The sequence below is a fragment of the Strongylocentrotus purpuratus genome, unplaced genomic scaffold (genome assembly GCF_000002235.5).
Source record: "Strongylocentrotus purpuratus isolate Spur 01 unplaced genomic scaffold, Spur_5.0 spur5_scaffold_11, whole genome shotgun sequence".
NCBI lineage: Eukaryota > Metazoa > Echinodermata > Echinoidea > Camarodonta > Strongylocentrotidae > Strongylocentrotus > Strongylocentrotus purpuratus.
In genome coordinates this window covers 5426075-5449235 of record NW_022145596.1, presented here as the reverse complement: position 1 = coordinate 5449235, position 23161 = coordinate 5426075, and the positions used below count along the sequence as shown (strand labels likewise).

The 23161-nt window shown below is 37.5% G+C and overlaps 1 protein-coding gene across 2 annotated transcripts in view; it reads right to left on the bottom strand.

Moving 5' to 3' along the window:
• Positions 1–9541, bottom strand: part of LOC574864 (sodium/glucose cotransporter 4) — a 34927-nt gene extending 25386 nt beyond the window's left edge. The window contains exons 1-2 of one of the 2 annotated variants that reach the window (XM_775266.5): positions 9425–9541; positions 7199–7306 (exon numbers count right to left, since the gene is read on the bottom strand). In XM_775266.5, coding sequence (XP_780359.4) covers positions 7199–7291 — 93 coding nt within the window. In that variant the 5' untranslated portion in view covers positions 7292–7306; positions 9425–9541. The remainder of the gene's footprint in view (positions 1–7198; positions 7307–9424) is intronic. The other variant, XM_011675726.2, reaches the window with a different exon arrangement.
• Between the last annotated feature and the right edge of the window lie 13620 nt (positions 9542–23161).

The following is a 23161-nucleotide window of genomic DNA, read 5'->3' as shown; positions in this document are numbered from 1 at the left end:
TTGCTCCGCCGACAGTTGCTCCGACGACAACTGCTCCGCCGACATTTGCTCCGCCGACATTTGCTCTGCCGACAATTGCTCCGCATGAAGCGATAAATGCTCCGGTGACAAATGCTCCTCGAACGACAGTTGCTCCGACGACAGTTGCTCCGACGACAGTTGCTCCGCCGACATTTGCTCCGCCGACAACTGCTCCTGCGACATTTGCTCCGGATGGAGCGACAATTGCTCCGGGTGCATTTGCTCCGACGACATTTGCTCCGCCCCAAAAGTGCCCCGTAAAATGAAAATGCTTCGCCGACAATATTTTTTAATATTTTTTAGTACCAGATAATTTACACTAAGCAATCATTACATGTCAGGGGAAGTAAAAACTTATTTTGCAATCTTTCTATTTTAGAGCAGGGATTATGTTTTTAAACGGATGCGAAGAATTCTTTCTGATATTTAGATGGATTTATATCATGATTATTGATAATTTGTAATGTATGCATTGGTAAGAGTGTGCCATAGACGAGAAACATACGAAGTTTCGTCGCAAAACGCATATTTTCAAATTAAGGTTGAAAATACTTAAATAAAAGAAAAAAAACGAGAATTCTTTTGATAATTTTTATAGTTTCAAAATATTTCCTTTGTACTTATGTAATGAGCGGGGTATCAAGTGAAAGGCATTTTTTGTATTTTACGACGGTGGTGTCACTTTAATTTCTCTAAAAAATGGCGCTTGACTCGTTTTGTGATGAAACTTTTCATTTTGTCATCACATTTTTGTGACTGCTAATAATTAGTATAGATATATTGACTGCTATGAGAGGCATTGCAGTTTCTATAGGCTCAAGGACGTTACATCCTGCCATGACCCAGAGGCGCGCCGCGGTGTCCCGAACTTCTCGAATATTAAAGTAGTCCACATTTCATATACCGAATTAACATAAAAATATACAAAGAATTCTTACCCTATCCTTTACTTGGTTAAAGATTAGTTAAAACATCACAGCAAATCTGGGAAACTTTCTGTTAGTCTTCGCTAGAAATTTGCCTGAATGTTAAGATCATTACGGAATCGCACACACTTAGCGACCAAATCGCACACAAACTGTATTGTACCCGCGCTCGCACAAACTTGTAACACGTAAACCAACGGGGATCTCGCCATATTTGATGTATGCAGCCGGCCAGTTAATCGGGGCATGAGGGCAATAAAAGACTATTGACCGGTAGGCGGGTACTCTCTAAAAAAAAATCGAGTGATCACGGACGTCACTCCTCTGGAGAGTGAAAACGTAGTGAAAAGAGAGTGGACATTCACCCTTTAGAGAGCACTCTAAAATCAATCGATGTTCACTCCTAAACAAGTGATCACGGACGTCACTCCCAAGAAAGTGAAAATAGAGCGAAAATTCACTCTTTTTTTAAAAAGAGAGTAAGAGGGCATTTTTTTTAAAAGACTATGGACTGGCAGACGGGCATGGCTAAAATCACGACTTCAAGAGAGGCATATTATTTTTATTATCCCCTCGCCGACGAAGTCTGAAGGGATATAGTAACGCTGCCGTCTATCCGTCCTTCCTTTCTTCCGTCCGTCCTTCCGTAACAAATCTGGTTTCCGTTCGATAACTTTAGTAATGTATGAATGATTTTAATGACATTTGATATGAAGGTACAAGGTATCAAACACAGCCTACGTTCGACTTCGGAGTATGTAGGTCAAAGGTCATAGCTCATTAAATATGCGAACTTGGTTTCCGTTCGATAACTTTAGTAACTTGTTTGACGGATTTTAATCAAATTTGATATGAAGGTACATGGTATTAGAATACAGCCTAAGTTCAATGTCGGACTATATAGCTCAAAGGTCATAGCTCATTAAATATGCAAAAATAGCTATTTATGTATCTGAAAATGTGGTTTCCGTTCGATAACTTTAGTACTGTTTGATAGTATTTAATGAAATTTGATATGAAGGTTCATGGTATTAAAATACAACCTAAATTCGATTTTGGAGTATGTTGGTCTAAGGTCATAGCTCATTAAATATGCGGAAATTCCTAGCTATATGCGAAAATGTGCCTAACTTTAATAAATAGTATAGTCTAAATAATGGAGGTAACTTTTCTGACGTGTAGGCCATTGCACCGGCGAGGGGACGCTACACTTGACTTGCGTTGACTTGTTTCCATTATGTTTCAATGATAATTTTCCGATACACACGGGCTTACAATTACAGGTCAAGTTGTTGAACATCATGAAAACGTACCTACTTGAGGGTTAAACAACCTCGTATTCGATACTTTTAGATATCTCTCTATCCTCTTGATCTTTGTTATCAAGGTAGAAGAAACCGACCTTGAACTAGGAAAGACCGTCTTAGAAATTTTTATGCCAATTTTCACCCCTAAGATTCAAAATAGTAAAATCAAATTTATCCTGGTAGTAACCTTGATGCATCTACCACTCATCATCAATGTACTTAATGGCACTTTAACGCGCTACAAAAGTGAAATTCTACGTTAAGTAGTTCATTGCCATTTTAGTGCGGTATGGTACATGTATGTAATCCCGTAAGATTTTTTTGCCAAAATAGATTTTTGTTGTTGTTGTTGCTGTTTTGGCTCCAAAAGGGTTCCAATTGGCCAAAAATGATGGGGTTCAATTTCAGACCCCTCCTTCACTTCCTGGGGGTCCATATTGGGCGCCAAAATGGCTTATAATTATGAAGCGCAATAGGGAAATTTGGTGTCTTCGGGAAAATTTGAACCCCATCAATTTCTGATAGCTTGGACCCCAATGAATCCAAAAATGCAAAACAAAATTGGCACAAAAGTCCTACGGCAGCTGTTTCAGTGACATACCGTACCACACTATTTTGGTCGCGTAGCACGATAATAACTCGGGCTTCGCATCTGAAGGAAAAATGGCCTGCCCGAGTTTACTCGGGCTCCATAATTATTGTTATTCATTTTATTCAAATTGTCTAACTTGCCAAAAGGGAAGTAAAACATCGTTGACATTCAATATATTGACGTAATTATAAAAAAAGCCCTTTGAATTTACCATGAGAAATTTTAAATTGGTTTTACCCCCCCCCCCCCAAAAAAAAAAAGAACAAAAGAACAAAAATGCTACAAGCCTTGCAGCATTTTGTTCTTTTGTCCTTTATGATTTTTTTTGTTAACAATCAAGTCTGCCATTACCTCCAGTAATAGTAATGCCGTCACTTTCTCAATCCTTCTCATAAAACCGAATTAATCACATGGTTCATGTAGTAACAGCACCTCCATTTCCTTAAGTATACTAGTATCAAAACATGATTCTCTTAAAAATAGTGGTTGAATACGAAAGCAATAAACGGTGATAGGGTATTAGGTATCGCATTTGTATTGTATAAACACAATGAAATTACCAGTGCTCTTGTGAAGTTATGTGTTCCTGGCAAAAGTGCAAGTTCATAGATGCATTGTGCAAAGTTTGTATGATATAAAGAACTTTAAATCTTTTTGTGGGGGTGGGGCAAATTTTGAAATGAAATAATTTTTAGAATGGCAGACAAAGATGGTTTTATTTCCATTTTCTTCGATTGAGATGATATTCATTATAAAACATCACTTGTCTACCCCCCCCCCAAATCAATCTTCAATTCGCCTATGAATCTATCTTTATCGACTATTATTTTTGTCATCCATTGACATTTTACCCTCGTCGGGAGGGTTTCACGACCTAACTTGTACCCCAATCACACCGCCAGACCGACGGATTCTTGGACTTTCGGTGTATTAGAAATTAATGTTGTGTTTGATGTCAGTCTTGTGTCGGACTCCTTAGTGTAACCAGGGGCGGATCCAACCCGCGGCGAGGGAAGGGGCCCAAAAGGGGGCCAAATTCGTGAGAAAATATTTAGCGGCGACTCAGCCGACCAGCCGAATAAGCGGGGGGTTGTGAAAAATAAACGTTACCATCTCTCTCTCTCCCGCCCTTCCACTGTCATTATCCCCCTTTTTGACTCTTTCTCACTCTTACGTTCCTCCACTCGAGAAACGAGATCTTCAAGTTTAAGGATTTACAACACTGATGATATGGCTAAGGGGCGTTTCCCAATTTGAACAACGGAGATGTTATTTAAAACTAACAAGGTCGTGGACTGCAGACACAAATCTGGGCAACCCAACTCTCTTTTGAAAGCGCTATGCATTGTATATTAGCATACCTCACAGCTTACGCTTAAGTAATCTAATCAGACACCATTGTCACTCATAGCGAGAGCAATATATTCTTGTATAACATGAAAACAAAGCCATATAATATTATTATTATTTTTATTATTATTATTATTATTATTATTATTATTATTATTATCTATCAGGCTTTGACTTACCTCGGTAAATATGGCTTTTTTGTGTGTGTGTTCCCGGATTACTGAGCAATACGAAAACAATATTGGTCAGTCATCTGGTCACTGCGCTAAAGATATTGAATATACCGATTAATTGCGCCATTTTGAAGCCTTATATAGATAATCATACTTTTTGAGGGTTACTCCTCCATAAAAACTGAAATACCACAGCACTTTCTGTTTGCATCTATTCCATTTTGTATCTTTGAATGTAAATTGTTATTGCCCAGATGAATAAAGTTCGTGTTTTTCCCGAAAATCTGTTTAAGGCACATGTTTGCATGATAGAAAATAGTTTATCATATTGTCCTCACTCACCTAATGCAATTATTACAAAGCTTTAAAATCACAAGCATCATTTTTGTATTATTAAAAGAGTCTTCGTCCCAAAGCTTCAAACCCATTTTATCCAAAAAAAATGAACCTTATAACCTTGAATGAACCTTATATAACGTGCCCGCTTAAAAAATTGTTAGTTAAAAGATATGAATGAAACTTTGGAATTAAAATGTTATGTTTTTCTTTTAAGGAGGATGCCATATCCAACTCTGTGTGGTACAAAACTCTTTCCCTACTTATCAGATATTGTTTTTACCTATTTCCCTTCGCTTTATCAGGATATAGTTCCAACGATGTCCAGAAACTCGAATGACCCAGGTTTCCTAAATAAGAAGCGGATTTTTACATACAAACGGCTGACCAATTCGGAGGTAAGAATATAAAGATTAAGCTTTTTATAAAGTAAACATACTTTTGCAGTTATCTACAACATCATTCTTCTAATGTTCCTTCAAGTATTATCCGTTGGAAATGGTGAGATTTGCAGGATGTTCTATTGCTGGTAACGTGCGCAAATACATGATACATGTACTAATAATATGGTATACAAATATACACTGTCTTGAGAGGTTCTGGTTAAAACTATGCGCAAGAGGTAACTCCAATAGTACTATTTGCTGAGGGGCACAGCATCGAAGCAAATGGTACTTTTGGAGTCACCGAGGCCCATAGTTTTAACCAGTTCCTCGAATAGAGGCATGGTATATTTGTTTTATATCCTGCATCCAAAAAAAAATTAAAAAAACATTTTTGGGAGAATTTTTTTTTTTTTTTAAATATCAATTTTTACCTAAAAAGATTTGAGATATTTAGTTTTCATTAAATTAAGATTTGAAGAAGAAAAAAATTCATATTTTTTTCAACTCCCAAATAGTACTCCCAAAAAGTACTCTCATACTTTCTAAAAATCGTTCAAATATTTCTGGTCATGTGACGAGCTCTCAACCAATCAAAAGCCAACACATTTTTGATGCAGGATTATGTAAAGAGCTTTGAGAGGACCTTCGGTCCTGAAAAGCGCTATATAAGAACTAGCTATTATTATCATTATCACTTTCAGAATGACGATGTTTGAGCATTACAGTAGCTGTCCTTGTTTGCATTTTGTATTTGTTTGTTTGTTGTTGTTTATTCTTCTGTTTTTTTTTAGCTTTTGGGGGATAACACCGGGGTGCGCCCCCTATTCGCGCTATTCCAAGGCCGAATCCCATCAACATTATGTATTTCTAGGTTTGGCGCGCCCTATATTGTGTGCCCATCTCATCTTAAAAATCTCGGATATGCCACATATTGGAAAAAGGAGATTATACAAGATAATTGTTGCTGCTGTTGCTCTTTATGTTTTCATATTTTTCAGTTGCATTTGTTATATAGTCCCTTCTGCTTAAATCACAAGTTCATTGCCAAACAGTAGCGATTAGTGCAGGTCTCGCACGGTTAAACTGTTTGTCTTTGTTATGACTACTGCATTTTTACAACACTATTAGGAATGAAACGCTCATAAAAAAGTGATTAAAGATAGATTGTGCCATTTATTCACTGTAAGTCATTGGGATATCTCTCTCTCTCTCTCTCGCTTTCTTTCTAATTATCTGAGGCCTCTTATTCTGAATTACATTTCTTATTCTACTCTATCATCTACAAATTCCCTCCACATTGTATATGAGTCTTGAACTATTACTTGACGTAATATTCCTATTATTGATCAGTCAAGTCTTTTTTTTCTCGACCTATTTTTTGAAGCGAATTCAATGTATATATATATAATTACAAATGACTGTATGTACGGTGACATATTTAATAGTAGTTAGTAGTAGTAGTCGTAGTAGAAGTTGAAGTAGTATTTGTAGTAGTATTTGTAGTAGTAGTAGTAGTAGTAGTAGTATAGCAGCATCAGCGACAGCAGTAGTAGTAGTAGAAGTAGTAGTAGTAGAACTAGTAGTAGTAGAACTAGTAGTAGTAGTAATAGTAGTGGTGGAAATAACAGTGATAGTAGTGGTTGTGGTTGTGGTTGTGGTAGTGGTGGTGTTAGTAGTAGTAGTGGAAATAGCAGTGATAGTAGTGGTTGTGGTGGTGGTGGTAGTGGTGGTAGTAGTAGTAATGGTCGTGGTAGCAGTGGTGTTAATTTTATTAGTAGGAGTGGGAGTAGTAGTAGTAGTAGTAGTAGTAGTAGTAGTAGTAGTAGTAGCAGAAGAAGCAGCAGCAGTAGAAGTATAGTAATGGTTGTTTATGAAATACGGTAGGCCTATACATCAAGTTCAGATGTTCATACTCCATTAAAGAAAACTGCACTGAAATTCACAATTAATTGATCAACGAATGGGTGTGTTTGTCTAGTTACCAATATGTTATAAGCATATGATAAGTACACATTTGTAAAAATGCGCAATTCGATCGCCGTCAACGTTTGGTAGTTGTTAGATTTTGATGAAGTGAATAGGGTTACAATGAGGTAAAGGTTCTCACCCATATTCCAATTGAGAAAACGGCAGTAAAATGCACGACGATGACCACGATGTCCCAAACTTCTAATTTTCCATTCGCTATTAGATTTCCCATAGTGGTATGCCTGCACTGGAAACAGAGGGAAAGGAATAAAAAGTTGGATGTTTGATTAGTTTTACTTGACTTCCATGATGAAACAGGTGTATAATTGTAAGTAAGCAACCAGAGGACTGACGGCTTTAAGTCCTCTCATAGGGACTTGATATAATGGGGATTAAATCCTTACCAAAGGGAACTAGCTCATCGATTTGGTTTCGAACCCAGGGCATCCCTGTTACGAGACCACTTCGTTACCACTGAATTTGACTTTCACTGAGCTGAAACATCAATTCACAACGATGCCCTCTCGACATACTGCAACAACGGTTTGACCTTGGTTAGGTCCATGATTGTAGTTCACACAAGTCAAATCCAATCTATCAATTAATTGATATACATTATGAACCATATTCATGACAGTGCTTAAAGATAAGCTAGAGTTCTGGTAACGATAGAAAATAAATTCTCACAGAATCCAACAAAACTTACACTGAATGTTCAAAATTACAAATAAATGCCATGTGCCAGACGATTTTTGTTAGAAAATGTATTGGGGCTTAGTAATGAGCATAGAAAGATAAGGAAATCAAGGTGGTTAGGCCCGACATCATGATGATTTCCAACAAGTTTTTGTGAGGTTGTTTTTTGCAGGATAAGCAATCCATAATAAATTATAGTATAGGCCATGTTCTACTGACATACGATGCCCATACCAGAGCTCAAGATTAGCTTTAAAGTCTGAATTTTATAGAAAATAATGATACATATACCATGATTACACGTACAACCGTACAATCTCCATGATATGAGTAATCACACGACGAAAGAAAAAAGCATTCAAAACCGCACTTTTATATTCTTCCCTTATCCGTGTTGTTGCCAGAGTAATGTGAATTGCCTTCACGCAGAGATTATAATACTGAATGGAATTTAAGCTCATACATCTCTATTGATACGGCTAGTCTCATCTCTTCCCTTATTACATTCTTTTTTCAAAAATCCGTTTCTATGGATTTATGGGGCCGGGAGGTTTATGAAGCTTCGATACGTTTGAATTTGATTTAAAATCATCTTTCCCTTCTCAAATTGCTTCTGTTAAAAATGCTCATATGTCTTTATATTAATTCAGTTTATGACCAAGGCAAAGAGAATAAACGTATGAATAAGGAGTGACCTACTTGGGATACCGACTAAACACTGTCTTGTATACAAACATTTCAAGGCTCCGACTCGCAGGCCCAGGTTTAAACCCAGCTCGCTGATCTCACATTCACATTCATATTGTCCGAACCTCGTGAGTCTTCTCATTCTATTATATCCCAAGTTGGCCACTCAATATTCAAATTTGCATCTTCTTTTTTATCTTTATATAACAAATTGAAATCCAACTACCACGTACATCTGTGAATCTTGATGTGCATCCCCTCTTTCTTTTTTCTTTTTTTCTGTCTTTTTCCCCTTTTACCAATATTTTTCCTCCATATTATTATGTATCCTTTGAGGGTAGTCATACTATCAAGCTTTGCTTACTTTGTCAACCCTCCTGTTTGATGTTTTCGATTAGTTACAGCCAGCCTTACTTTTTTTCTACATATATTCTTTTGTCATGTGTACATTTGCAATGTTTGTTTGTTATATATTTGTAAAAATGCAACAACAACAAAAATCAAACAGAAATAAATAAATCAAATCAAATCAAATCAAATCAATATAAACATAATAAAAGCAGAAATCACATGGAAAGAGCGGAGTGAATTAATAAATGGGGATAGCAAAAGTTTAGAGCAGTCTTGTCAGGTACAAATTGTGTGTGCTCTTTCTCTCTGAAATATTTAACGGGGTCTTCCCAAGGTGAAACAAAAAATGCCCCGACCGTTATAAAAAGCATTAAGGCCTATGATCAAACTGAATGATTCATTGACAATTAGTACAGTATCAGTGACATATTTCTACACAGGTCTACACTCATAAGTATGATAAAAACAATTAATAAAACTCAAATCGTGATAACATTTGCATTACAAACTTGGATACTTGCATTGTAACTTACAACAGGTGTATGATGACATATGTCTCATTGCCTTAGCAGCTATACAACTCTTAATTATTTACTTACGGTTTAAAAATGCATTCGTATGATAAGCTTACCTTATCCAGTCGTCCTAAAAAAAGTTTAGGGGGTTTCCTCTCATCTACGAAAGTCACCTATAACAGATCGCGCTGTTGTTTCAAGGTTTCCTGGTGCTTTGGTTTCACTCAAATCTAGGCTGTAGCTTTCACCTACAGTTTGTACTTTATCGGTCACGTGACTATACCGACCAATCAACATACGTAATAACATAAAGCCTGGGTTCTGCCCACCGCAATCAATAGACTCGAGCAAATTTTGATTTTATAGCATCGTATTCTCGTATTCCATTGCCAGTAGGCATTGTTAATCTTAAAGCTGCAAAGATACTAGTAGTTACACGTATACAAGAATTTTCGTTTGCAACAATAACCCGTGTATGCACTGATTCTCACTCTCTCTCTCTCTTGATGTGGTTTTGGTTAGGATGTGAGGGTGGTTGTAAATCCAATTATCCATCACCAATCTAATAATAATAATAATAATAATAACACAGCACATTATATTACACACCCTACCAGTTAATATCTGTATAATACCGACATTGAAAAATGATGACAGTATACGAGTAAACACGCCACAATGTGGTATGAAAATGAATTTCCCATCTGATGGCAACAAATATTCTTCGCTATAGCTTTGTCCGTGTCAAACACTAAAGCTATACAAAAAATTCTTGATAATAATTATTGATGCACTTCATAATCTGGACATTCTTGGGTGAAGAAAAAACGCTATGCAGGATATGGTTTTATATATTTTACGGACTTTTTCATTCTTTAAAAAAGCAAAAATACGTAGATGATGATGATCATGAGGAGGAGGAGGATAGAAAGATGATAATAATGATGGTGATGATGATGATTGGATATAAAAATGTAGATATGTTGAGATATTCTGATTAACATTCTTCATGGTGTTTTGAATAGTAAGATAGAAATCGTCGGCCGCCCGCAAGAGGGCCGTAACCATGGTAACGATAATCTAATGTCAGAAAAAGAAGCAAAATGAGGTGTAACAATATTTAAAAAGCATGTATTTTAAACGTTTTTTTAAACTTGCTACTTTTTTGTAATGATTTCATCACCGTGAAGACATTTGGAGAAACAAACATATTACTATATCTACAATGTTGATCATTAGGGGCGTAGAGTGGGTCCAGCCATCGGGGAAGGGGAAGAGGAGGGCACTGTTGTAAGGGGGCACCAATCTTGCTAGGTTAAGGAAGTGTAAAAGTAAACGGCCATAGAAAGATTGAGTGGAAATGCAATCATCTTGTTGCCTTTCCCTCTCTCATTCCCTTTAAAAAAAATTCCCTTTCACCGTTCGATTGAAGGGGCATGTACCCCGTGTGCCATCGTTGCTACGCCATGTACTATAATAGACGTAGCCTAAAAAATACATGTTTATGATTACAGGAATATTCGTATGTCTTTTAGAAATATCTAAACCGCTGAATTTTCCCAGGAAACTCTTCCTACATATTATGTACATTTTGAACAGAAGGAATGCATAATAATAATAATAAGAGTTCTTGGTGTAACGTGTAAATTATTACAATTATTTTAATGTACCATTATTAGATGGATGTATACTCCACAAATTACTCCATACCTTATATTTCTATATTATTTCGTTATATTCTATTATTCATTTGCTGCACGCCGGTTCGGCTTTTTATCCGGAATTAAACACATTCTACAATAATTTGTCCCGGCTACAGAAATTTGCTTTTGAAATAGCTTTGGTGACAAATATTTATCTATAATACAATCACGTGTTAACTTTTTTCATTCCGAGAGTTTATGAGCAGCGAAAAGAAATTCTTTCACGCGAGAAGAAAAGAAAGAGAGAAATTCTTGCAAATGACGAGAAAAAAAGAAAGAGAGGAAGAAAATGCCTTTCAACTTGTCCAAAGGGTTCATCTATCTTATTACCCTTCATGTACACCGAATGACAGATGCAAGAGTAAACAAGAACTAATCCAAAGTTCAGAATCTTTCTCTTCTCCCGATCCCATTATACTTTTATTCTAGCAGGCGTTTTTATTTACTTTCCAGTTTCAAAAGGCTTTCCATAACATTATTCGTCTTTCAAGTATCTGAATATTTTTTTTTATTGTAAACAAAATCAGAAAAGAGAGGAGAAGAAATGGGCGTGTCAACATTGTGCCAGTAGCAGTGTTAAACAATCACGGGAAAGAGGTGAATAAATTCGAACTTTGTCATACTTCTGTGATATCATAGTCTACAACTAACAATGCTAGTTTGACTGATTTAAAAAAAAAGAATCCCCGTCTTCGAGCTGAATGTGTTTGGGGACATCTTTTCCCAAACATGAGCGCATTATTACGAGACATCTCAACATCTTCCACAATATTTGACTACAAACATTTGCTATATAAATTGTGTCAATTCATATTTTTGTCATGTTTTGTCGTTTCTTATTTTTCCGTCCACGGAGCACACACTTGAGCTCTGTATTTACGTGTCTTGTTTGAATAATTGCACATTTACAGGGGTAAATGCCCAAACAAGCCAAGATATCGGTAAGAGTTGAGTTAGGGTGTCGCGAAACCTTTTTGATGGATCAGAGAATTTATTTATTGTGGTATAAAAAAAAACATTGTACATGGCAGCCTTTCGGCTGAATTGAGTGCAATTTACATAAGTATTAACACAAGGATACTGCACAAAATACAATAGTATTACAAAGTCATTAAAAATAGTACATTCATAACAAACAATTATAGGTACACCTTAGATCAAAGAATATTGATGGTGGGATAACGGAAGTGGGTAATGGATGTGGAAAAATAAATTATGATCAGTGCTAAGAAAAATTATCTGTTTTGCATGCTTCAAAGTAGGCCTATTGTCATGTGGGTGCAAGGTACATGTATATGGAGAACAAAATGGACGTATTGATAGCTCATTGACCCTCAGTCTTCAACAAGAGCTTTAAAAACCAACAAAACATTTTAAATTGGAGGATTTAACTTGGACAACTAGATCATAACACCATTTGGTTGGTATGCTTGTAAGTAAGCAACCAGGGGACCGACGGCTTTCAGTCCTCTCCGGGGAAATTGGTAATGAGGATTAATGCCTTACCAAAGGGCACTAATGCATTACATTAGGATACCACTGCTCTACTACTATGCCATCGCGCCACCTTAACAGTGGTTTTATATTCACTGTAAAGATGTAAACATAAAAGGTGGATGCAGACAATCACCAAAAGAAATCTAAGCTCAAAGCTACGGGCTGCACCCCCCCCCCCCCCACCCCACCTAGAATTATTGAGTGACCAATACTCGGGCAATGTTCGTCTCATAATTGGAATAGCAAGGTGGTCTCTTTGTATTTACTTTTAAAATGTAATACACTTTATTGGACAAATTTCTTTTAAACGCTAAAAACAATCGTCGCTATTTGAAAAGGTCAAAAATGTGGTTCGTTAGCCTCGCTCACTCATAATATCTAAAACCCGGATTTTTGTTCATGTTGGAGCGTGATACAATAGACATCCATGGCGAATATGTGCCCATAAATAAATGCCCATGAAAAAAAGTCACGTTCATCGGTAGGCTTAAAGCAGTCATAAACGTGCAGCACCCTTACTTTCCCATTCCCTATCTCCGCCCCTCCAATACATCCTTGCCCTGTCACCAACTCTTTACAGGCTCGTTCAATGCAAGCGGTATCGTCAATCACACGATGAAGAATTATTCAAGACTGATCACATTTTGCGTGATGTAATGATAAGACGTGTCAATAGTATCCAGAAGCACCAATATTTGCACAATCCATATTTGAAAAACGAGATAGATTATATATATATATACACCTCCTTGGGGGATGTTTAAAGTGTATTGGGCACGACTTTTCACGATCTCTCTTCGTGATAATGCACATTCAAGGCTGTAGCCGGGACAAAATGACCACGGTCTTCTTTCCTGAGAAAAGAAAAAGAAAAAAAGAATCAGACTATGCCTGGGTGGGATCACGCGCCCCTCTTTCCTTCGGACCAAGACACTGCCGGTGGGGTACCCGCGGGAAGTTATTTTCCTTTTCCCTCCCCATTTCCCTTTTGGCCCTAGAAATTGCCGGTGGGAAAATAAATTTGGGGATATTTTGTTCTTTACTCGCCACCATTTCCACCCCCTTGCCTTACAAAGGCTTAATATCGAGGGCCGGTAGGATTCCCCAAATTATGTTTCTGGACAATGAGGGGGGGGGGGGGTCACCTCCTTTTTAAAACAGTATAGGATCCGCCCCTTATCAAAGGGCAAGGTATGTTTGCCTTTTTATTCTCTCTCCCACGTGTTTCCAACATGTCTTTCCCCTGCCATTGTTATGTAAATTTTTATTTGGATGATAAGAATGACAGTGTAACAGGTAAGGTATTGTGTAGAAATCCGTAATCACAGGAAATAGCCATACAGTAAACATGGCCTAGTAAGATCTGGGGTATGGAGTCGTACTTTTCTTGCTTTAAATTTCGAACTTTAACATTTTCTTTTCTCTCTAAATATTGTATCAAGCATGTCAAGCCATGTGTTGTTTATGACAACTATCCCCTAACAACTATGTCAATGCAGTTATTAATACAAAGTCCTGTTGATAAGCTTTTTATTACGCTCTACTCCCTGACAAGTATCACCTCTACCACATGGTCACCGTGGAGTCACGAAGTAAATTCATTCATAATAGATTTTCTGCATTCTATCAGGTCCTCAAGAATTGTAGAAAATACTAATTTCTATAAATATAGAATTAAAAATATAAACAAGTGCCATACCAATCAATTCAAGTGTTCAAGCCACTCGACAAAAACCGAGAGCGTCGCTAGAGCATTTTTGAAGGTGGAGGGATGTCGGGCAAAATATGCCAACAACTTGTCGGCAGTTTCCCCATAATCCCCCCCCCCCTAAACATTTTTTTATTTTAAAACGGGTTACAAAATTGTAATGCCGCCTCTTTTCTAAACAGTCCCTCAGGGTTGTACGACACGTCCTCTGGTGACAAATGCTCCGTCTTTATTCCTAACTTCAACCCTGGACCAAACATTATGCCTACCTCCGACCCTAATCCTTAAACTAACGGGCCTTGAACCTAATTACAACCATTATTCTAACCCTATATCTTTTGAGAGAAAAAATAAAGCCCCGAGCATAATTTGGTGAGAAAAAATGACGGATTGCCCCCGCCCCCCCCCCCTCAAACCAATAACATCTGTCCAGTTTAAAGTCGTTTTCAATCAATAGAGAAACATAATTTTCATCTGTGTAGGTATGGATGAAAATGTGGGGGTAATATACATGGTATCCCATCCTAAAAAGGAAATGCTAACATTCGTGAATGTAAGAATCCTGTTTGTACAATCAGTGGTGTTTATTGAATTTTAGTAGAACGACCTTGCCAATGTTTTCTGCTCGTTTGAGCTTGGTATGTGTTGCTTATTGTCGTAGATGGGGTTGTTGCATAGACATCGAATATCGTGAACATAGCTATTTTAGAGGTGCGATGTTTCGAATGTAAAAATTGTCTAGCTCGGTCGCTACGCGGGTCTAAAATAATGGATGTGATTTATCCGGGGCATCGCTAGAATATAATTTTGTTGTACTGCACAATGTAACATCTTATTAATAGGGGAGGGGGAGGTGTAGCGTCACATTCGCTTAGTTTCCTCGGAAATCGCTTACCACCATCCTCTTCTTCCCCACAAGAAATCGTCACTCTTTCATACCAAAATGGTGATTTGTTAAAACCATTCGCATGAAATAGCTGTTACATAAGTTAGCAACTTGTTGCATAAAGGTGGATCACAAGTAGTTCGAATAAGCTAATATAGGGTAATTGTTGATCCTCATTAGAAGTCCAAGAAACTGAAAAACATCTAAAATATAAGCTGTTAACAAGTAAGCGATTAACCCCAATTGCAGCTTTTGTAACAAGAAAATATGAAGGCCGAAAAAACTTCATTCAATATTTTGAGGCCGGTTGAAACGCCTATGGTAACTAGCCGAGATATAAGTCCTAAAGAAGCTACTCCTTACAAATGTAATTTTAATGAATCTTTGTATTTCCCACGTAAGACGGTCTTAGAAAATAAATAGGCTCGTGGGCTCATGTACTGATATGTTGTAAATCGATATGAGTTCCTACAAAATCATGTTAAAGTAAAAATGAAAATGACACAGCTTCGCTTCATATTCCCTATATGCGAAAGGACTTTATGAATAACACATATCTTCATTGTCTTTTACGAATCCTAATTCTCACATGAATCATTTCCATGAATGACGTGCTCCTAAGAGAGATTTCCACTTTAGTCACGGTATTATCGAGAAATTCAAGAAATCCAAGAAAAAATATTTTGAAATATTATTGTCATGATATATTGTAGGGCTTATCTTGGCATTGATCACGTTTTATTTAGTCAAAAACAGTGTTGACGTTGTTGCCCTTCTCTGAGTAGCTAACAGAGAAAGGTGTTCCATCGGGAATATCATGGTCTATAATGCCACATGGATCTTCTTATGATTCTTTTCCCCGAGATACCCTCCTGACAATGATCGTGCAACACGACAACAGTGCCTCTACGATAATGATAATATGGATTTATCACATTTTCGTTTAGTTGAGTGCAGTATCTAGGCAATACAACCATACATCATTAATTTTATTTCATTACTGATTGCAGTTTTAGCGCGTTGGGAAATGAGAAATGAGAAAAGATAACAGTAACGGGCAAGTCCAAGTTATGTTGTCCCATACGCCCGCCCCCTCCCCCCTCCCAAAATATCCGGTCAATTTCGCGCGACAAAATCCAGCCCGTATTGACTTTCACACCAGAGAAAGGGGGTGCTTTCAAAGGGAGTGAACACGCATACACCCGTATCCTAAATAACAATCAGTTGGGGGCTGGGGATACGTCACAGACCATAATTTTTATGTAAGATTTTGATACAGACAATCATTGTATTTGAATAAGTCAATAGCCCCAATTAAGCTTTTATCGACCAAATTATGACACAATACCTCCCGACTTCCTATAAGGATAAAAGTAGAAGGTCTTCCGCAAATGAAGTCTACTTCTTTGCGCAATAGATAATTTTCACGAAGTGACGGTAGTGAGGAAAATCGTCACGCAAAGTGAATGCAATTTTTTTCACTACTGTCACTTCGTGAAAACAGCGACGGATTGACATAATTTAGGCAAAGGTTGACATAATTTGGACATAGGTTGACATCTTTTTGGCATAGGTTGTCATAATTTTATTCTCTCATCCAAATAAACTCAATGCTGAAACGGTGAGTGTAACACGCTGTATACAATGCCTTCCAATTTGAGTGTTTGGGGAGTTGTCTTCATTTCCGCCGGTACCTGATTATTTTTGGCAGGATTCCACTTTTCTGCCCATCAAAATTGTAACAAAAAGTGGAAGATGGGGGGGTGGACTAGACAGAAATTGTTCTCCCCCCCCCCCCCCGTGCACTGAAGGGGTGTTCTGGAAAGATTTGTCTTCTCATGGATGATTTCCTAAGCAATGTAATATCCTAATTTGTATTTATTACGAGATAATACATCGACATACAGAGTATTTTTTCTCGAAATTCGTGGATTTTAATTTATTTCGGCGAAAAGATTGTTCTTTGGATTCATGATTCTGTAGATCGAATATTCTGAAATACTAACAGCTTCAGGCGTCTCTTGATGTTAATTACCTGGTATTAATGAAATAAAAAACGAGGTATAATTATAGTTAATATTTGATCAATATCCGATTAAAAGTAGGAAACGTATGCATTTTTAAAGTTGTCATCAGTGATACACTAAATGGCAACACTGTGACGTATCTTGCGAGGTCCTCTATGATTTGCTCTGTACAGAAAATTTCATAATTTTTCAGTGTTTAGTTAATATTGATGACGGAAAAGATTTGTTTTATACAGGGGTCTTATAGAAACATTTTCAATCATTAGGGTGCATGTATGATTGAACATTTTCTTTAGGGGAAATAGAAATTTCTGATTTTTTAAAATTTGTTTTAGTAAAGAGCAAATGGGAGGCAACATCTCAAAAAACGTCACAAAGTTGGCAATTTGTGTTTGATTGATACAAATTTCTTATTTTTGATCGGATTTGGCTCAAACTTTCATTGACATGTTCCCCTAATTTTTCTGCTTCTACTAAAACCAATGCAGGGTGGACTTTCCCATTTAAACGTGATCACACATGCTGGATAAAATGACATGATTTATTTGTTTAGAGATAAGAGATATTTATTCATTATTTACCTGGTTTTGTTTATCAGAGGTGGTCTAATTAGAATTCCCGGGATTTGACGGGACAATCCCTCTTTTGTCTAGATACTCATCACCTTCAGAAATATGTGAGATTATCGCATGATAAAGAGTGCGTAAAACCTGGCAATCGCGTTCATATTTTGCAGCATGGAAGGTTTATAATCAAGTCCTGGTTTATGTCGATATCTTAATCGAGGAAAACATACCTCCCCCTTGGCAGTTGCCCCCTTGAAATCACAATATATATATAGCAGAAAATTCGCCCCTCTTAATGATTTGTGCCTCTTTGAATTTCATTCATTTGTTTTACCAATTAGCCACCTGTAAATGTGATAATTTATTACTTTTCATTTTTTTTTCCTTGTCAATTCTTCGATTTCATTTTATTGATTTAATATAATACAAAGATATAATGAATAATAGATTTCGCCTGGGAAATCGCGTTAAAAAGCCAGTGGCTTGCAGTAATACACAGCGATTCCCCTTACAATCATAGTAATGAAAACAGCAAGTACAGAATACCAAAAATAAAGAAAAAAAAAGAAAAGTGAATCATTATCACAATACAAAGATTAAAACAAGTTGATACAGAAACAATTCAAAAAAATAAAATATGTCATTGTTAGGAAACAATTAAACAAATAGAAGTTTAAAGATAGTAGATATCTATAAAGGGTTGTTTTAATCATAAATTCCACACGTCATACATTATTGCTTTTTAGAGTTTTCCCCAAAATGTTCCCCACTCTATGCACGACCCTGGATCCGCCCCTGATGTAAGATGAGGTGAATCCAGCCTTGGTCCCAGACCATTCTAACAATTTCCGTCTCCAATCTGTGGTTTCATTTCGTTCACCCTTGACATACAACATGCATGGCATGCCTTGAAATGTCTGATTAAGGAAATGCCCTTCATTTCGGTGAGTGGAATGTTTTTTAATTGTTGTGATTGTCATTTTAGCAGGATGTTGAAGTTATGAAGGTTAGGCCAAAAGCAACGACCAGACGACGTAAACCTGCATGGCTGTTGCTCGTTTTCAATGTTTCGTTGTTATATATTTTTCAGGGGTAATCCCACAGGAGGGGTGTGTGTGTGTGTTGTGTGCGTGTGTGTGCGTGTGTATGTGGTGTGTGTGTGTGTGTGTGCGCGTGTGCGTTATTATACTGCAAATAAGTTTGTGTTTAATTATGTTTATGTAAAAGCATCAATATTGAACACATTTATTTTATTCAATTGTATGTTATGGTTTGTATTACTCATTTGGAGAAATAAAACAAAATTGTTATAAAAAAATAAAAAAAATTGCGTGTGTGTGTGTGTGTGTGTGTGTGAGAGAGAGAGAGAGAGAGAGAGAAAGGGAGATACGGAAGAAAATGAATAACGGGCGTTTCGAAAACACTGAGTAAACCAAGCTTTCAGAAGAAAAACAATTAAACATATATATATATATATATATATATATATATATATATATATATATATATATATATATATATATATTTGTGTGTCATCATTGTTCAAGAGAAATAGTCACAAACGACACCAACAAAGAAGTGAACATTAAGAACCACAATTTAATCTTAAATTGATATTTAACTAATTTAACCCAACATTTAACCCAGCAATGAACACCTCAAATCATTTGGTATGCTTTTAAATAATACACTGGTTAGATCTTCACTGAACCATATTGTCTTGAACATTTTGGATGATTCAGTTGTGACAATATCTTTGTCAAAGGACTTGGTTTTTTTTTCCTGTTCATCGGCAAACTTTGCCTTTTGTAAACGCAAACATTGTGAAATTTGTTCTTACAAAAAATACTCTTCACGAGACAGGACCATACAAAGAGCCAATTAATAACTGCACACGAGGCGTTATTTGTGTAAAATAGGACTGCGTCAGCGACTTGCCTGGCCTTTGACGCTCCATGTCGGCCTTAATGGCACATAAGACAATTTACTTGCAATCGAAAGGACGCAGTGTAGCCTTTGCAATAAATTCATTTGCATAAAAACAGAAAAATAAGAGAAACAAAATGGAGAAATTTGAAATAAATCGGACCAATACGAAGAGAGTTGTGGATGTTTGAAATATGAGGTCATTATATCTATGGAAATTTCAAATTGGCAAATCGGGACCCTTTCGATTTTCGTTTCTACGGCATGTGTGGTCACATATTCTGCGGCGCCAGGGAGGTGCCCGGTGAAAATTGTTCAAGTAAAAATGCAAGGCGCCCGTACGGGTGCCCGCCGAGTCCCAGCCCGATGCCGGTCAGGTGCCGACGGCAGGGGCGGCGACTTCTTTTCATGACCTGGGGGGGGGGGGGGGACAAAATGCGAGGGACGGGGAGCAGTAGCGTATAATGAGCATAAACTTTTTGGGGGGGGGGGGGGGAGAACAAAAAATCCGCATCCCCACTCTTACATGCAGGCTCCTCGGAGCGTTTTTCACAGTGGGGCTAAAGTATTTTCGATCAGGTAGAGCAAAGCAAGGGGAGCGTAAATTGGCGTATGGTACAGGGGCGTAGCCCCATGAAGCTCAGGGGTTTTAGGCATTTAATAACGGTCAGTTGAGCATCCAGGGGCTGAACCCCCGGAATTTCAGAGTTTTGAGGCATTTAATAACGGTCAGATGAGCATCCAGGGGCCCGCCTTAGAGCCCCTTATGGGGTCCAGGGGACAGGGCCCCCGGAAGCTTAAGATTTTTAGGCATTTAATCACGGTCAGATGAGCAACCAGGGACCAGCCTTAGGGCCCTTGGTGGGGTCCAGGAGACAGAGCCCCCGGAAAAGCTCCCAGGGCTGGTTGCCGTGCGGTCCACTACTCTGTGAACTACTCTGACATCCGCGCCTCCTTTGAGAATTGACGGAAAAAAACGTGAGGGGACGTTCAGGCACCGTATGGTGCCCCACGGGCTTTCTACGGACTAACGGTCAATTAAAAACGCCGGAAGAATTGGGAGGAGCCAACGGCAAGAGGCTAGTACGGGCCCCGAAGTGTACATGTGAAAGCCTCATTAGGAAAGCACGTGTCTATGAGTTAGTAATAAAAAAAAAAGAGGGGGAGACAGACAGACAGACAGACAAAGAGAGAGGGAGAGCATAATAATAATAGCTGCATTTATATTGCGCACGTGTCTATTCCAGACGCCTACAAAGTACACGACCATTGCATTAAAGGAAGCCTCACCCCAAGAAATAACTTCACTTATTCTAAGAGATTAATTAATTTCTTGCCCATTAATCTACAAGATTTCCCACCAAAGTGTATGAGAGAGGCATAAAGCAAGAATGAATAACTGCACATTTTCTCGGCACAACATGGGCATCGACATTTTCTTGATAACGTGACGTACTATGTGAAGTCGTTTATCAAGTAAATGTATTCAAATTAATGGATGCTTCCTTCCCAGGTGTGTCTGGTGACAAACAATTCTTCACCTGCTATTATCCTTTGTGCTACAATCGCCAGAACGCAAATTGCATAAATAAGTTGGCACTCTTCTGGGGTGAAGGTTTCTCATAAATGAAATAGATTGGTCAACTGCTATATTTATGTATTTTTATATGAATTAGTTACAATAATTGTTTCCCTGTTATATCTTTTCAGCTATGATTTTTCCTTATTGAAAAGTAATTGTTTTGTTATTGATTTTAAAAACCTTTTCCAACTGGAGTTTGGCGCATGAAACATGTACAACCTTAACTGAAAATGGCTGCGCCCATGTCATGCTAAAAGGCATCACAATCATGCCTAGAATATCTTCATTCATATATCTCTACATTTTCATAAGGAATACATCTAATTTTTTAGAAAACCTACACTTATTCTTTGGTGTGAGGTTTCCTTTAATAGCCCAGCTCCCCTATGGCGCCAAAGGCCTTCATGCTATTTTCATCTTTCACATGCAATCATCAACATTTTTTCTTTGTTTTTTGTTGTTGTCTGTATTAAAGTGACAAGGCAGTGAAATGATAAGGGATGACGGTAAAATTTGTTTGAGGTGATATTTTCGGTAATGACAATTATGCGTTCTTAACTACGGCACGTATGCCTGTGGATCTTTTATTAATTATTTGTGTATATGGCTCTATTTATAGCATTGTACTTATTACAGCAAGTCATGTCTGTATTCTTGAACCTTACATATGAAAATCTCAGTGGCCAGGAATTTTCTCAAGGTGTTTGGTATCCACAGACTTCAAATGTTCCACTTGATACTATCTGAATGCAACTCTTCCCTCTCCTTTTCCCTTTCATACTTTCTCTCCCCCCCCCCCTCTCTTTTTTTTTCTCTCTCTCTCTCTCTCTCTCTTTCATTTTTGTTGGTAGTTCGCTTTCCATTTTGCATTGTTTAGTGTTTATATGTATGTATATTTCTTGTATGATTTTTTTTTTAGGTATAAAATGCCTTAACTGGCCCCTTTTTTCTAGCCTATATGTATATTTTTATGAGACCATGCATATTGAAAATTCATATATTTGTGATGATGTATATGAAAAATGAATGAGATTGAAAGGAGAGAAATATTAACAGCGATATAGAGGCATAGGTGTGGCAGTCTATAGAGGAAGAAGAGATTGTAAATTTCGTTATAAACGGAATTAATTTGATTAACTTAATAACGATATGTCACTTGACATTCTAAATTACAAAATAATGGAAATAGTAATCGTAAGCGGAGGAAAAGAGTAGGGTAAATAGAAAGTAAAGAGGGAAGGGGGCGGTAGGAGAGAGGGGATAAGAGGGAGAGAAACATACCGACATAGAGAAAGAGAGAGAGAGAGAGAGTCGTTAAAGTAGACACACGATGAATCAAAAGTGTTTTGAATTGATGCAAAACTCATATCATTGCGAAGGGGAAGCCTTACTGATCAAATACAACAACTCTCCTCTTCAAAATATGTTTGGGACCCGCAGTAATCAACTCTCAAAAATGTAAGTTTTGATATCCAGATTTTCTGCCTTCAGCGGTCCTTTGTAGAGCGTCAATATTTGTGACGTCACACACGGGACACGGCTGGCTAGCTGCAGACTAATACACGCGCGACTCCGGTACTGAGCTGTTTGTCCAGTGTGTGACGTCACTATTCAGAGCTCGCTACGCTCGTGTGTTTGGCTTACGTGCAGGGGCGTTCGGGGGGGGGGGGGTCTAAGAAGGGTCTTAAAAAATTGCATTTTACGCCTTTCCATGATATCTATATGATTTCTTAGCAAATTGTTCATGTTTTTCAAGAGAAAATCTTTCCATCCATATGTAATTTGTTCTAATCATGAGTTGTTAGTGAATTTTCTTTGTGTAGTTCCTTTAAATCTTTAAAAGTTGTTGGAAAAGAAACAAAGGTGATCATTATACAAATAACGCACGTCCCAGAGTTCAATAGCGGTGAATGCAGTACGCGCGAGGTTTCTTTAGATTGGTGCCGCTCTGTGCAACG